The sequence below is a fragment of the Rhinolophus hipposideros genome (genome assembly GCF_964194185.1).
Source record: "Rhinolophus hipposideros genome assembly, chromosome: 5".
NCBI classification, from domain to species: domain Eukaryota; kingdom Metazoa; phylum Chordata; class Mammalia; order Chiroptera; family Rhinolophidae; genus Rhinolophus; species Rhinolophus hipposideros.
The window spans coordinates 63,665,408-63,681,798 of NC_138051.1; the positions used below are offsets into that span (position 1 = coordinate 63,665,408).

Consider the following 16,391-nt stretch of genomic DNA (forward strand, 5'->3'; position numbering starts at 1 on the left):
CTCGCCACGCTTCCACAACTGTGGGAGTCAATTCCTTAAAATAAATCTCTGTATGTATCTATCCTATTGCTATCTTCCCTACTAAGGAATTCTTCCTAATAACTCTATTTTCACAATGTGAGTCAGGGAGCTAAAACTTCTGCATATTTTTGTCAGATCTGCAGGTAATATTGCACCAAGTGGCTACTTTCCCCATGGCCAGCGAAATGGGGACTGGAAAATGGGGGAGAAAATAATCAAACACATATTTTGAAGATTATAGCCAATTATGTAAGAAACACTGGCACTTGGAACCATCTGGACACTTTATCTTCCCTTCATACAATATTATTTCATTCGTATTTAGTGAAGAGGAAGGTTGATCTATACCTTAATCTGTCTAGATCCTGGAATGGTAAAGAACATAAACTATCAAATATACAAGGTACATTTGTATTCTAGACTTTAGCCATTTCCATAGTAATTGTATGATTAGATACGACCATAATTATAAAGCCTATGGGATGTGGTGTGTTTTCATAAGACGCTCCTGGACAGTTCTCCTCCACCCCCTATCCACTATGCCCTCAAAACAAAACAAAAAATTTTAAAGAAAACAGACAAAATCCCCTACTCTGATGCCACTCAGAAGTCCTGCCATGAGGCAGCAACCCTTTCCAGCATCCGCAAAGCGCTGCGGCTGCGTTTAGACTTTCGCTCCGCCCCGCTCCCCGCCCCCTCCACGATTCCAACTGGCGTGAGTTGGACGCCCTCTCCGCCAATCAAAATTCAGCGGGGCTCTCCTCCCGCGCGTCTTTCAAAAGCCACCTAGGAACCAATGAGGCCGAGCCAGGGCCTCCCGGGGCGGAGTACGAAACGGGGAGCGGGTGTGATTGGTGCCTAGAAGACGCCGCGCTCCACCTCACAGAAGGATGTGCCAATGAGCTGAGCGCAGGGTCGGGCTCGGCGCGGGGCAGCTGAGACGCGGGTGCTGCCCCGGGGAGGCGGTGGCCGGTCGCGACGTGGGGAGGCCAGCGATGAAGCCGGTGAGTTGGGTCGAGGCTCGGAGGAGCGCAGCTTCAGGGACGCGAGAGGTCCTAAGGCCATTTCGTGGGCCCGGGGACTGGCCGGGCTCAGTCGCGGAATGCCTCTCTGAACAGCCGTCTCGGCTGGGGGAGGTGGCGCTTCCTAGGACTGGAGAGAGCGATGGCTGTGAAAACACGGGGTCGGTGGCGGACGAGGGGAAGATGGACATTTGCTGTGCGCCTGCTGTGGGCTATGTGCTGTCGCCTGCGGGGTCTCCTAAGCCTCACGACAGCCCTGCCAGAGAGGGCTGAGCCCCGTTTTACAGAGGAAACTGAGGCTTAGAGAGTTTGTTTCTGTGGCTCAGTCTGCCTGATATCACAGCCTCAAAGGTTGTCCAGGGCTGCCCAGTGGACCCTGGGGAGGATCCTCACCATGGACGAGGAAAATTTCATGAAAGACGATTGCCAACCCCCGCTTATAGGTGTTGTCACCACTGTCATCCCCCCGCCCCCCAGGGCCAGATGGCACTGTGTGCCTTTCCCTGGGGTTCAGAATCCCTGAGCCCTGGAAAGCGGAAACGTCCAATTTAGGATTTGTAAACCTGGCTAAAACAGCCTGAGTGAGTGAGCCACACAAGTTGAAAACCTCGAATCATCAAAACTGCTTTAAAGAGAAAGAGAAAAAGAAAAACCAGATGCAAGGAGCTGAAACCCTACCTGACTCACATCACCCATCACCAAGGTTGACAACCTTATTGAAGGGCCTTCATTTGAGTTGAGTTAGTAATAATAATACAGAGAGATCCAAAGCAACTCAAATCCGGTAGCCTCATTTGCCTCTGTAATATGATCTTGTAATAACAAACAAGACAATTAGAGAATATAGCTTCAGAACTAGAAAGGACATTCGGTGGTTACAATGAACTAATCCCCATGTTATCACATGGAGGGACACCAGTTGTTTTTCCCTCCTGACCTCTTTCTCTATTTGTCCCCAGAAAGGGAAAAGTGAGTGATCTGATCCTCAAGTTTGGGAGGAGCTGAACACAAGTAGCTGTACCCTTTTTTCCCTGGTCTCTACATAGAGAGTATGTAGTGCTCTCTGCCACACTGAGCTCTGGGTTGTCATTGGCTGCCTCTTACTGGGTGGATAAATCCAATTCTGGAGTGAAGAATTGAAAAGCCCACCTCACCACAGATTTAAAGCCATATCCTCCATTTGATGCTCAGTAATAAAACTAATATATTGATCTCCATTTGCCTCTCCGGCGTCTTATGTCTGTTGGTTCCAACTAGGGAGTAGAAGATGTGTTTTTTATTGCCTGCAGGATTGAGTTCCAACTCCTTAGATCAACATAGAGTCCATCTCAATCTCTCTAATCCAATGATTCACAAAGTTGGGGCCAGGTTATTCCACCTATACTCCTTCGCTCCCCCAGCCAAATTATTAGGCTGTATGGGGCCATTTTTTGAGAAATGGGCTAGGCAAAACTACATCTCTAGCTTCGTCTCTGCTCTAACACAGTTCCTAAATACACAAGCCCTTTCTCATTTTGCCTTAATTGCCTTAACATCTTCCCTATCTGCCTAAAACCTCCTGTTTATTCTTCAAAACCCAGCGAATATATCTTCTCTGTAAAGCTTTCTCTAGCACCCTTAGTCATTCCCTTTTCTGCTCAAAAATACATAGATTATGCTTCCATTTTAGCACTTACAACTTTCTTCTGCAATCTGTACACACATCTGTGTCTCCAACTATATGGAAGGTAGGCTATTTGTGGATCTTCGCTCTCCAAACCTTGACAAATGAAGGTGTCCAAGAAATGTTTGTGAATGAACAAACCTCCTCACTTTATAGTTCCAAATTTCCAATCCAACTCTCTTTACACTATATGTGCTGTAAGTGTATAGTGCTGTGAGGTGGCAAATAGCAATAATTTACTATTGATATTGCTGATGTCTCTGATATTCCAGATTGAATAAATTGCAAATATGCATTTAGTGTGTGTGTAAGCAAAGATCAGCTATAATTAGACTATATGTGAATATTCTTTACATTTATTTAACATAACTGATTTCTTTTGAAGCCTGGTTCATTGCAAACAAGTGAGTTTGACTCATCAGATGAAGAGCCTATTGAAGATGAACAGACTCCAATTCAGATATCATGGTATGTTAACATTTCTGATCTTTGTAGTCCACATATTGAAACTGTTTCATGATTTTCTTCCACTGATTGTATAATTCTAATCTTAAAGGATTATCTAACTCCATGTTTTATTTACTATCTATGATAGAATTAGGCTTTTTGGAGGATGGGTCCTTCTTTATGCCCTGAGAAAACCATAGTAGAAACAAGTAAGTAAGGAGCTGACATAGGAATATAATGATCTCCCATTTAGTACCAAAACCTACTTATTCTTTTATGACAAAAGCATAGTGTATCAAACATAGGATGAGATATTTAATTGTTTATCATTTAGTCAAATCTTAGAACTTGCCATAGTAATGCATTTATCAGCAGACACTGTTTAAGAAAAAAGCCACATACCATAGATACAATAACAAAAACTAATGTTTCTATATAAAATTGGCTTCCAAATCTTGGCAGTGACTTATGGTTGGTTATACAAGATTCTCTATAACCAACAATCAAATGCTTTCTCTCATCCATGTAATTGTAATAATCTAAGAAAGCAACGTTCCCTATTATAGGAAGAGAAAAAGAGTGTGTTGTTCTGAAGGTTTTTGTTTTGCCATTAAATAACAATTATCTTTCATTGCCCTTTCTAACTCCCCTTTTAAACTCAAAACTCGTCTTTCAAATTCGGGTGGTATTTATATGCTGCCCTCTATTTTCCTCTAAACTCATCTTCTGTCTTGCAGACAAGGTGAGCCTCTGCCCGCTTTGTCCCTGAGTACTGAAAACTGGGAACATGATTTCTTGAAATTATTTCATTTTTATTCAAATCCATTACAACAAAGATGGGTGGCCTATGGTTTTTATCATATGAAATTATATCTGTTTAAGGAAGGTCTACAAAGAAATCTTAAAATAGTAATGTAGAATGAATGCTTGGGATGAAATTGTCACGTGGTCATTTTCCAGTTCATTTCCTAAGGTTACTAAGACAAAAAAACCTCAGGTAACATACCACAGGGTAACTTAAGTACACTTTATAATAGCTATAGGCAATCTAGGCATTATTATTTTTAAGGTAAGTTTAAATTAACCTGCCACTTTTAAGACTTAAATTGTAACATAGCAAATGATGTCTCTGTTTCAAAACTTCCAGTCTTTTTAGGCCTTTTTGTAACCAACACATTGATATTTAATTATGAATCTTTGTTTTGTCACTACTATAAAACTTTAAAACACCCATGTTCAGTGGTAAGCAGACACATTTGTTAAATTGAATTTCCATTTATAACCTTTTAAAAACGGAACTAAACTTGATAAAGTTTTATTCTTTTCAGGCTACCCCTGTCACGAGTGAATTGTTCTCAGTTTCTCGGTTTATGTGCTCTTCCAGGTGGGTAACACTACAGTTGGCTTCTTATTAATATATTTAAAGGTTTTGTTGTTGTTGTTGTTTTGTCAGCTAACACATCATTCTGAGCAATAGGAGAATTGTCACAGACCATCAGCATGGGAAGCCCTCATGGTGGGTCATAGATAAAGGGAACTTTATCAACTCTTCAAGCCTTCCAGATCCACATTCACAGTTCTACATTTCTGATTTACCTGTCTTAATAAAACGTAAACACTGGGGTACAATGTGATGCTGAGGACTATAGCTGGGTAATTATTACAGAAAGGACACAGAATAAAAAAATCCTTGGGTTAGGGGTTCCTTCAAGTGGGATCTATAAATCCCTGGATTATATTCCTAAGGATATAAGAAATTGAAATTCACATTCAAAATGGAATTTAATCATATAAATGATCATGTGGAATGATTTTCTAAAGTAGCTATATATGTATTTAGATATACTTGTTATATATTACCTAAAACTATCTTTTTCACTTTTCTTATTACTTATAGGTTGTAAATTTAAAGATATTAGAAGAAATATCCAAAAAGATACAGGTGGGTATAGTATGAAACAACCGTATTAATAGGTTTTTTTTAATAACACTGAAAATCTGTCAAAAAGAACAAATTATAGTCTCTTCTCAACATACCAAATACATGTTTGATATTTTGTAAAATTTCAAACTATAGACTTGTTCTACTATGTGAAGAGGTATTTGTGACGGGCACAGAGAACTCACCATTTACTAAACATGCTGCTGCTTTTCGCTGATTGTTGTAGTTACATATAGAAACTGCATATGAGTTCAGAATGTATAAGTTGCAGAGAGAAAAGTTTGTAAATAGAAAACTTGTAAATAGACATTGCACTCTCCAAATCTTTGAACATGCTGCTCTTTACAGACTCGACTGTGGTAGCAGAAATTAAGCCTGAGGTGGGAACCTAGAGGTGGCAATGAAATTGTCCATCCTGGAGAGAAAAATTCCCCACCAGCATCTCGGTGGGGAAGATGGAGCGCTGTCTGATCTTTTCATGTCCAAGGGCATACCACTACACCCTCAAGTCTAATAATTCCCAGAAACATCCTGATAATCTATCCCAATTTGGAATTTACATATTGCATGATACTAAAAAACTTGAATTTTCTAAATAGTTTATTCTGGTTTGCCTGGAATATCTCAAAGCTAGTAGTCCTACCAATGTCCTTATAAAACATCAAAGTAAAAATGTATATATTGCTTGATTCTGACTGGTATAGATTTTGTAAATCTTAAAATGTTTTCCTGGTTGTTTATGAATACCAATTTGCTGATGTACTTTCTCTAAAGTATTCCCTACCTCCCAACAAAGACTCAAAGAGGCTAATAGATGAGTTGACCCTTGTAGTATTTGTAAAGATTTTGTTATATAGAGACACCCACCATGGAAGGAAATTTCCATGAGGAGAACATTTAAGTCATACACAAAATCTAATGCAAATCATTGGTTCAAAAACCAAGCTTGTACATTTTGGAAAGCCCTGTTCATTTAGTACCTTCTATAAAAGAGGTTTCCAATATTTTACTAAACCTCTTATTTTCCAATGAAATTTTAAATGGAATCCAATTCATAAAACAGGTGACAATGTTTGATGGATGAGGCCTGGAATCACCCTGAGCGGTTCCTGTGGTCCCTCTTCAGAGTCCTTTCTAGGGAAGTTTGAAAACTACTGTAGAATGGAAATGATTCAAAGTGTACAAGAGGCAAATAGAAAATTACCTGCTCTTCAAAACGGTTACGTATGTTAACAGGTCAAATCCTTTTAGAAATCCAAAAATATAATAGTATTATCTAAAGCAACACTGTCCAACAGAAATATAATGGGAGCCACTAATAGAAGCCATATGTATAACTTTACATTTTCTAGTTGCCACATAAAAAAAGTAAAAACAGGTGAAATTCATATTTTTTATTTAACCTAATATAGCCTAAAGAGTATCATTTCAATGGGTTTTGATTAGAAAACAAGTTATTAATGAGATAGGGGTTTTTTTGTACTTAATCCTTGAAATCAGATACGTATTTTATACTTAGAAAACATCTCAATTTGGCCTAGCCACATTTCAAGTGCAAATCTAGAGGTTCATGATCAAAGGCACTTTGTACTTAAATAGCTAATTGTCCTTGGGTTTAGGAGACGGGGAGGGAAGAGGAGGCTCAGATCAACCAGAATTAGTTATTCATATGGACCAGATGCTCTGTAATGAATATTGCCATAAGAAAGTTCTGGTGTAGAAAATGGCCTATGGTACTATTGCTTGGTTCATATTCATTGTAGTGAAAGTGGCTAAGTTGCATAACTCTAATACAATTAATGTTTTCCTTGAGACCTAGTACATAAATATGTGATGGTGTGGTATGGTAACAAATGTAAGAGAGAATACAAGAGCTCTGATGGCCGTGCTGGCAATGTTATGTATTAATACAATGCTTAAGGTAAAACAAAACAACAGAGTGATGAAAGTAGCAAACATGGTTGATTTTGTGAGAAGAAAACAGAAACAAAAAGTGATATCCCTCCTTAAGAGTTTATTTTGAAATATTAAATGTTTTCAAATTTATTTTAAAGCAGCACTGTAAACATTTTTTTCCAAGAACAGAAATCTAATTGACTCATCTTAAAATTCAGTATGAAGAATTTTGATTATAAAGTCAGGTTTAATTTTAATCACCTTTCAGTTCAGATGTTTCTAAATCCTATTTTGTGCTTAGTGACTTGATTTTTACCCTAGTTTGAAGACAGATCAATATTTTTTTTAGATTATCAATAAACACTCTAAATTTATAGATTATCATTTGTTACTTAGTATAGCTAAAGAAATTTAACTCCATATTCTCCCTCTTGACCATATTTAAATTTGTAATGTTTTGTACATGTATGTCTGTGTATCTTGGTCTACTGGCAGAAGAACTAAAGAGCTATGGTATACAAGACATATTTGTTTTCTGCACCAGAGGGGAACTGTCAAAATACAGAGTCCCAAACCTTTTGAACCTCTACCAGCAGTATGGAATTATCACTCATCATTATCCAATCCCAGATGGAGGAACTCCTGACATAGCCAGCTGCTGTGAAATAATGGAAGAGCTTGTAATCTGCCTTAAAAATAATCGAAAAACCTTAATACAGTAAGTTCTCCTTTTCTCTTTATATTACATGAGAAATGTCCCAGTCAGAATGATTTCTCAAATTATTGCATCCTTTTCAGTTATTACTTAGCTTATAGTTTGTTGCAAGGATTAAAAATAGATAACGCATGAAAAGTATTAGCATGATGTCTAGTACAGAGCAGGCACTCAGATATTTGCTGTTACTGCTTTTGGAGAGTAAGGACAATAAATGAGTAGATTTGGAAAATTTTAGACTAGGATTACAGACTTTCATTTCTTTTCTTTTGTCTTAACTTTTAGCTATAATTTTGGGACACCCCCTCCCCCAAAAAGATGGGATATTATTCTCATGTTAACCTTACTTACTGGTCAGCCTTTCAGTTGCTTCCCACAGCAAGAAAGTCAATTTGTTAAAAATTAGCAGTGAAGAAATCAACCCTGAGTAATAGAAATCTTAAAACTATGACTTGAACAATTCTCACCCCAACAAATTTAAAAAAAAAAAAAAAAAGATCATAGAGCTAAGAAAGAAAAAATATATGACTTGAAAATTACATTTGATGATATGAATTGCTACCAGAATGAAAGAAGGACTCATCGTTTGTCATTGGCCATACAGAAGCTGCTGGTAGGAAAGTTTAAAACAAAATAAAATGGGTTAAGAAAAAAAATGAGGAGAGAAGAAAAATGTAGCTTGGAGAAAAGGAGAGTAACAACCAGTAGCAGACAGTAGCAATGCAAAGATGAGAGATGGTACTGTGAGAACAACAGATGCTCTGCCAGAAGTAAGACAGCAGAGGGCCAGCACAGGTAGCAAATTCGTCCTTCTCTGCGCTGATTGTACTTTTTGTATCCTAATAAGCTGCCTAGTCCTTTCTGGAACAAGATACACTTCCTGGAACTAAATAGTTTGATACCTCAAAAGCCCTGAAGTCCCTGAAGTCATTGTGTTCAGCTAGAAAGTATGCAACTATACCAAATAACCAAGTCATCTCAGGGCACATAAGGAAAGGGCACACCTAGCCAACTTCTCTCCTTCGAGCTAGAGCTTAGGGGCCTCATGCTCATAGCTCCTGTTCTGAAGGCAAACCAACCACCTGTTTGTGGCCAAACTCAACTCTGATATACAGAGAACTATAGCCTGCAGAGTTGGGAATAAAGAACTACTGTGTTTCCCTGAAAATAAGACCTAACCGGAAAATAAGCCGTAGCATGCTTTTTCAGGATGCTGGTAATATAAAATAAGCCCGAATGCGTCTTTTAGAACGAAAAGTAATGTAAGACCCGGTCTTATTTTCGGGGAAATACGGTCGGGCTTATTTTATATTACAAGAATCCTATATTACAAGCAAGCTAGGGCTTATTTTCCGGTTAGTCTTATTTTCAGGGAAACATGGTAGAAGCCATTCTACAGTCTACAGTTTCCAAACTTTCTCTAGAGAAAAAGCACAGTCTCTCACTGTAAGCAATTATTAATTGCTTTACTGATTGTAAAAGCCAAATTTTAGAATAAATAGTAGTCTACTAAATTTTCTTATAAGTTTAAGTAAAATAGGTAAAAGTAAGATAATTAGATGTAGCTAGTGAAAAATATTTTCCAATTTTTGAACCCATTTTTCAAACCAATTCTGACTGTCTTTTCTGTGTGCAAATGCTGTCTCTCACCAGTTCTCCCTGGACATTTTCATTCCTTTATAAAAAGCAGTGAACAGTGCTTGCCTAATATATTATACCATTTCCTAGGGCTGTTGTAACAAAGTACCACATACTGGGTAGCATAAACAACAGAAATGTATTCTCTCCCAGTTCTGGAAGCTAGAAACGCAACATCAAAACCAACGGCCACACTCCCTCTGAGACTCTAGACCGAGTACTTCCCTGCCTCTCCCCAGCTGGTGGTGGTGGTAGTAGGTCCTCGGTGTTCCTTGGCTTGCGGCTGCAGCAGTCCAGGCTCTGCTTCTGTCAAAACATGATTCTCCCCATGCGTTTGTGTCTTCATGTGGTATTTCCTCTTATAAGGCCACCTGTCAGATTAGATTAGGGCCCACCCTAATGACCTCATCTTCACTTGTTACATCTGCAAAGACTCTATTTCCAAATCAGGTCACATTCACAGTACCTGGGATTAGGACTTCAACATTATCTTTTGGGGGACACAATTCAACCCGTAACACCTACTGTGTCCCAAACTGAGTACAAAACACACACACTGAGGGACAGCCCCCACCCTCTAACAACACTGTCACGTAAGTGCAATACTTGTACAAGGTGTGTTTAAGATGCAGCACACAGGATAGCGATGGCTTCTGTGGGGGCACAAAGGCATTTCCGTGAATGAAATTTGAGCTGGGTTTTGAAGGATGAGTAAGAATCAATCAAACAGACAGAGTAGGAAAAATAAGAGGTATATAGTATTAACCTTGCCGAAAGCCACTACAGTGCTTTCTCTCTACCTTTCTAAGGTAGGGCCTCATCTCTGAACAGGCTCACATCTGGGACACTATAGAAAGCAAGCTCATGAATCTAGAGGTCATACCTGTTTGGTCCTCTGTCTCACGTCCTATCACGAGACCTGTATCTACAGCTTCATCTACAGTCCGCTACAGTGACTGACGTTCATGTTAAGCCATCAGCATCGCGTTAGGTTCAGTATACCCTCTGAGAACGTTAGCAAGTGCGTGATACATTGCTTAGGATCTTTGAAAATGATTAAAATGAATGGTTTTGTTGCTTTAAGGGTTAATCTTCATTTTTCTGGAAAACTCAGGTATGCAGAACTAATATCTTCACAATGCTAACATTCATTTGCTTCTTACTCTGCGCCAAAGGTATCTAAGCCCTTTGCAAATGTGACCTCATTCAGTCCTCAGTATGGTCTAGGTACTATTGCTGTCAACATTTTATAGGTGAAAAGGCCGAGACCCAGAGGAGCGAAATACTTTCCTTAGGTGCACGCATCTAATGAGTGACAGATCCAGGATTCAGCCAGCCGTGGGTTGCTGGAGCCCATGCTCTAAATTTCTGTGACACGCTACCTCTGTGCTATTTAGATAAATGAAGAGTTGCTATACGGACAGTACTTGGTCATAACCACTATTTCCCTTGTTCAGACAGAGGGAAATAATCCAAGGGGCAGTTTGTAAAATAGTCTGATTTCTATCTACTTAGTAACACGTTCCACAGCTCAGCTGTGGGTCCTGGAGTTTAAAGAAGTCGCTAAAAAGGCCCTGCCTACCTTGACCCTTAGAGGGGCTCAGAACCTTAAATAAATAAGCACACTTTGCTCTTGACTAATTCAAAACTACTTAATAATTTCAGTGTGCAAGTCACTGTACGAGGAATTAGAATTAGAAATAGAGGCAAAAAGAACAAGTCTTTAGTTGTAATTGTTGGGATGGAGTGAAAATGTACAAATTTCAAACCTATACTTCCCTTTCAGCTGTTACGGAGGAGTTGGGAGATCTTGTCTTGGTAAGAAGTATATTTTCATTATTCAGTTTTGTTGTTTTTTTAACTTCAAAGTAGGCCAACTCCGTTTCTGGTCCATACACTCACTGTATGAAAATGAAACAAAACACAGTAAGTCTGCTAAGACCCGAGGGATTATTTAAGTCCCTAAATTTGGTGTTCCTAGGAAGCTTGGGAGAGGAGTGGGTGGTGTTTTCAGCATTGTTTCTGAGGATTCTGCACAATTTACAAGTCTTAGCACCTGCATTCTTGTGTTTTGTTTTGTTTTCTACTTTCTCCCTGTGCAGGTGTTATAATACTGACAGTAACTTCTACATAATAACCACAGGTAACATAAGTATGAAAACCAAAGTTAATTACAATATGTTAACTTTAGATTTTTAAAATGTTAGAGGGAAAAAAAAGTTAATGAAATGCCACACTGGAATAACAGTTACTCCTTTTAGTGTTGGGCAGTATGGAAATTAAAAACTTTTGTGTTTCAAAGAACACTATCAGAATCAAAAGACAACCCAGAGAATGGGGGAAATATTTGCAAATCATGTATCTGATAAGGAACTCACCTAGAATACATAAAGAACTCTTACAACTCAATAAGAAAGACAACCCAGTTTTTAAAAATGGGCAAATGATATGAAAAGATATTTCTCCAAACAAAATATACAAATGACCAATAAGCACATGAAAAGATGCTCAACATCATTAGTCATCAGGGAAATGCAAAACAAAGCCACAATGTGATACCACTTAACACCCATTAGGATAGCTATTATGCAAAATAAGCATTTGAGAGGATGTGGAGAAATTGGAACCTTTATATACTGCTGGTGCAGCTGCTTTGGAAAAATAGTCTGGTGGTACTTCCTCAAACAGTTAAACATAGAGTTACCATATGACCCAGCAATTCCATTCCTAGGTATATACCCAAAATAAATCACAACGTATGTCCACACAAAAACTTGTAGATGAACATTTATACCAGCATTATTCATAACAGCCAAAAAATGGAAACAATCTAAATGTTCATCAGTTGACAAATAGATGAACAAAATGTTAACATCCACACAATGGTATATTATTCATCCATAAAAGGGAATGAAGTACTGATCCATGCCGCAGTATGTATGTATGTATGAATCTTGAACACATTGTGCTAAGTGAAAGCGAGTCACCAAGACCACATGTGATTCCATTTGTATGAAACGTCTAGCATAGGCAAATCCACAGACAGAAAGCAGGTTACTGGCTGCTTAGAGCAGGGTGATAGGGTGCTGGGGGACGACAGCGAAAGGGTACAGGGTTGCTTTTTGAGGTGATGAAAATGTTCTACAATTGACCGTGGTGATGGCTGCACGTATCTCTGAATCCCCTAAAATCCACTGAATTGTATACTTTGAATGAATTCTATGGTATATGAATTGTAACTCAATAAAGCTATGTAAAAAAAAAAAATGAAGCCAGTGTTAAAACTTTAATTCAACCTGTCATTTAAAATCATAATTTAACTGTCAAAAACACATACTAAAGCCTCAGTCTTTTAATTCATTTCAGTTACACTAAACTCAGTCTTCTGTACCAACCTTAGTCTAATTAAATATAAGATGTTCTACCCTATCATTAATTATTTAATAATATACGATTTTTCTATCATGTTGTTAGTAGCCGCTTGTCTCCTATTATATCTGTCTGACACAGTGTCACCACAGCAAGCCATAGACAGCCTGAGAGACCTCAGAGGATCTGGAGCCATACAAACCATAAAGGTGAGGAGGCTGACTTCTCATGGGGGTGTGGTTACGGGGCAGACCGTTATAAATATTGTGTTAAGTCATCATTATGGGGAGAGGGAAGACTCTCCCCTTCTTCCCTCCTCTGGTTCCTTTTGCCTGGTTAAATAATCAAATCAACATGAGACAGACTGACAAGGGAATATCAAATTAAATTTCTTGTGCATGGGAACCCCACATACAGGAGAGTCAGAGACTCCATATGCACAAGAGGTTCAGAGACAGAGAGGGAAAGTGGATATATAAGACATGCTGAGCTAGGGATGAGGAAATGCAGCTTGGGGCTTCAGGTCATTGCAGGGCAGCGCATATTAAGTAATCAGTAGTTTGCCCCGCCATATAGGTAGGTTACCTCTGATCATGGTTTATTATGGGCAAAGACTCCTGACTTAAATTCCTAGTTTGAACGTCCCAGTTTACTCCTCCAGGATCTACGACTTCATTTTTTCCCCGTTCAATTCTGGAGTAGATCCTCTCACTTGGAAAAATAAAATAGTTACTATAAACTTGGTAGTTTCTTGGGTAGATTTTTGGCCAGAAAGATCTAATGAACATCCGATTACATAACCAAAACACTATTAAGATGACTGTAATACAAAAAATGTAAAGTAATGCTAATTGTCTTTCACTGTGGATAGCCAAAGGTGTCATCTCCAACATTTCCTTTCCCCTTAACACTTCAAAAATACTGCAGTAGCAATGCCCAGGATATTAATATGTATTAATCATGTTAATGAAAAGATTCCACAGATTCACTTAATTGTAGCTCTATAGAGCTAACTTGCCTTCCTTTCCCAAGCACCTGGCCTCAGCTTTAGAAATCAGGATCGAGCATTAAAGAATAAAGGCCTTAGGCAGCTCCCTGAGCTGGAGACTCCATCTTCCCGGGGTTCGGGTCTCACCAAGTGTCATGAATGTGAATGATTATAACTGATAAAACTCACCAAGTAGACTGTTCTCAATGTTCAAATAGGTCATTCAAAAAACAATCCATACAGGATCTGCTTCGTTGAACAGGTTCTGAAAACAGAGCTCCCCTTATTATCTATCAAAATCAAATGATGCTTCAAATTTAAGATGTTCTCAAGTCTCTCTTTGAAACAAAATACATGGTCAAGCACATGTGCATATGCATGTTTTAATCTTGGAGAATTAAGCCCACATTAATAAGAGCTCTGTCAGTTTCTCACCTCAGCATTCTGTGGCAAAACAGGCTTTTCCTTTCTGCTGATGTTAAGTTTGTAAGGTTTCAACTCCTCAGTAATGAGATGAGATGGGATTATTGGCAGAATATCTTCGAGGAAGCTATTAAAACTCAAAATAAATTATTTAAAGCTTTTTTCATTTTGCTTATGTTTAGATTTTACTTTTAATATTGTCTAGTATGAAAATCATGCCAATGGATATGTCACCACAAAAAGCAGAAAACTAGGGCTTCTAAATTAAGAAATAGATTTTCTTGAATAGACTGCTGTTAATTGCTACGCAGAGTGCCTTCTCCTTACTTACCTCGCAAGGGAAAATTCATTAGTAAAAAAAAGAATGCCTTCATGTACTATTTTTAATTTTATTTGTTCCTGCCAGTAAAGGAAAAAAGGATTTTTACAGATTTATAAAACATTCATCTGTATTTCATGCTATCTTCTGACTTCTAGATTTTTTAAAGCAATAGTTTTTCACACTATATGCAGCTTTATTGAACGATACAGCTTCCCCATGATACAAATGCTTCCCTACCCAAGAGGATATAGAATTGCTCTTAGCAGATTATTTTTGATTCCTGATTCCTACTAGTATTGTGACTACTACAGTAACTAGTTTTGTACAATGTATTTCAATAGATCTTTACTTTTTTCAGCAATATAATTATCTTCACGAGTTCCGGGACAAACTAGCTGCACATCTATCATCAAGAGATTCACTATCAAGATCTGTATCTAGATAAAAAAAATTTCAAACAGCATATATATATATGACCATGTCAGAGATTTAAGAGCTCTCTAACGTAATCTTTATTAAACTTCTAGTGTTATCAACGCGAATGTGTCTATGTGCAGATATTCCTAAAGCTTTTATTGACAAATTTGTGTCTTTTTCATCTCTTATAAGAGATAGAAAAATTGCTATATAATTTTCCTTTTTAGAAATGCAGTGACTGCTCTGGTGTATTGTATCTGGAGATAATGCTGAAAAAGCATATGGAAAAATAGTTGACTGCATTTATTTACCACACTTTTACCTCCTTTTTCCTATTTGTAACTTTGGGTGATATACAACATAGTAATAAGTATGAAAATTTGTGTAAGCACCCAAGCTAAAATTATTTCAATAACCTTCACCCTTTATTTCTCCCAAAATCTCTCCTACTGTTTTTTCTACTTCATAGACATACAAAATTGTAAGGAGCAGTATGATTTATCTAATCACCTATCGGATCATCCCCAGCAGGTATTTATCCAGCATTTGCTAGGACATTTCAGAGACAAGGAAACATTAGTTCAAACAGCTGTTCTGTTTTCAGAGCATTCATTTTTTTCACTCTAGAAACTACACGAAATGTTTAATCCCCTTTTCACTTTTATAAAATACGTACGTGTATCTATAGATTAACCATCTCCGATTCTCTCCTTCACCTTACCTTACGCTATTGAACATGTCTTTTTGTCTTTAAATTCAACATTGAGCTACCAAAAGCAGTCATTTGGATTATAGACAGGATTCTACAATGAGTCAAAGCCACCTGTTTTAACAGACATTGGTGGTTTCAGCGTCACATAAGGTAGGTCCATGGATCACTTGGCTACTGGTAATCACAAATGAGAACCAGTGGTCACAGACACTTACACACAAGACAAAGTAAATTTCACTATATCAACAATTTTTAAATACTCATATAATTACCAAAAATCTTACTGTCTCACACTCTTCTTAGTGCCCCTGAAGTACTTTAATTTCATTAGAGAATACTTTAAAACAATTACTGGTGTTGTTTGAGAACTTCAGACCAGAGGACTAGTATGTACCATAATATAAAATCGGTATTTTAATATTGCTTCTAGAACTTCAGATTTTATTAGAATACTAAGGAAAATGGGAAAATCACATGTCGCACCAGTATATGAATGTTTAAAGTAGGGATTTTTTAATCTAACATAATAAATGCCAAAAATTACAGCAAGAAAGTAGTTTTTTTAAAGTACAGGGTGCAATCATAGAGTGAACCCCATGATTTTGATATTATAACCAAATACAATTTTAAAATCATATTCTATTAAACTTTAGGAAGCCACTAAAATTGACCTGACCAAATCAAAACTTATTATTAGCTTTCTCCCAATATAAATATACTTATTCATGAATACTTCATGAATAGTTTATTCATGAATACTTACGGAATGGAGAGAAAATATTGGCATGGATTTATCAAATCCTTTAATAATTGAAT

The 16,391-nt window shown here is 37.7% G+C and overlaps 1 protein-coding gene across 1 annotated transcript; it reads left to right on the top strand.

The window, feature by feature from the left end:
* The first annotated feature begins 944 nt into the window (after positions 1 to 944).
* Positions 945 to 14,985, top strand: CDKN3 (cyclin dependent kinase inhibitor 3). The gene is made up of 8 exons (XM_081047964.1): positions 945 to 1,025; positions 3,092 to 3,174; positions 4,482 to 4,537; positions 5,051 to 5,095; positions 7,487 to 7,709; positions 11,131 to 11,162; positions 12,819 to 12,922; positions 14,805 to 14,985. The coding sequence occupies exons 1-8, from the start codon at positions 1,017 to 1,019 to the stop codon at positions 14,889 to 14,891; spliced, it is 639 nt and encodes a 212-aa protein (XP_080904090.1). The 5' UTR covers positions 945 to 1,016; the 3' UTR covers positions 14,892 to 14,985.
* The last annotated feature ends 1,406 nt before the right edge of the window (positions 14,986 to 16,391 follow it).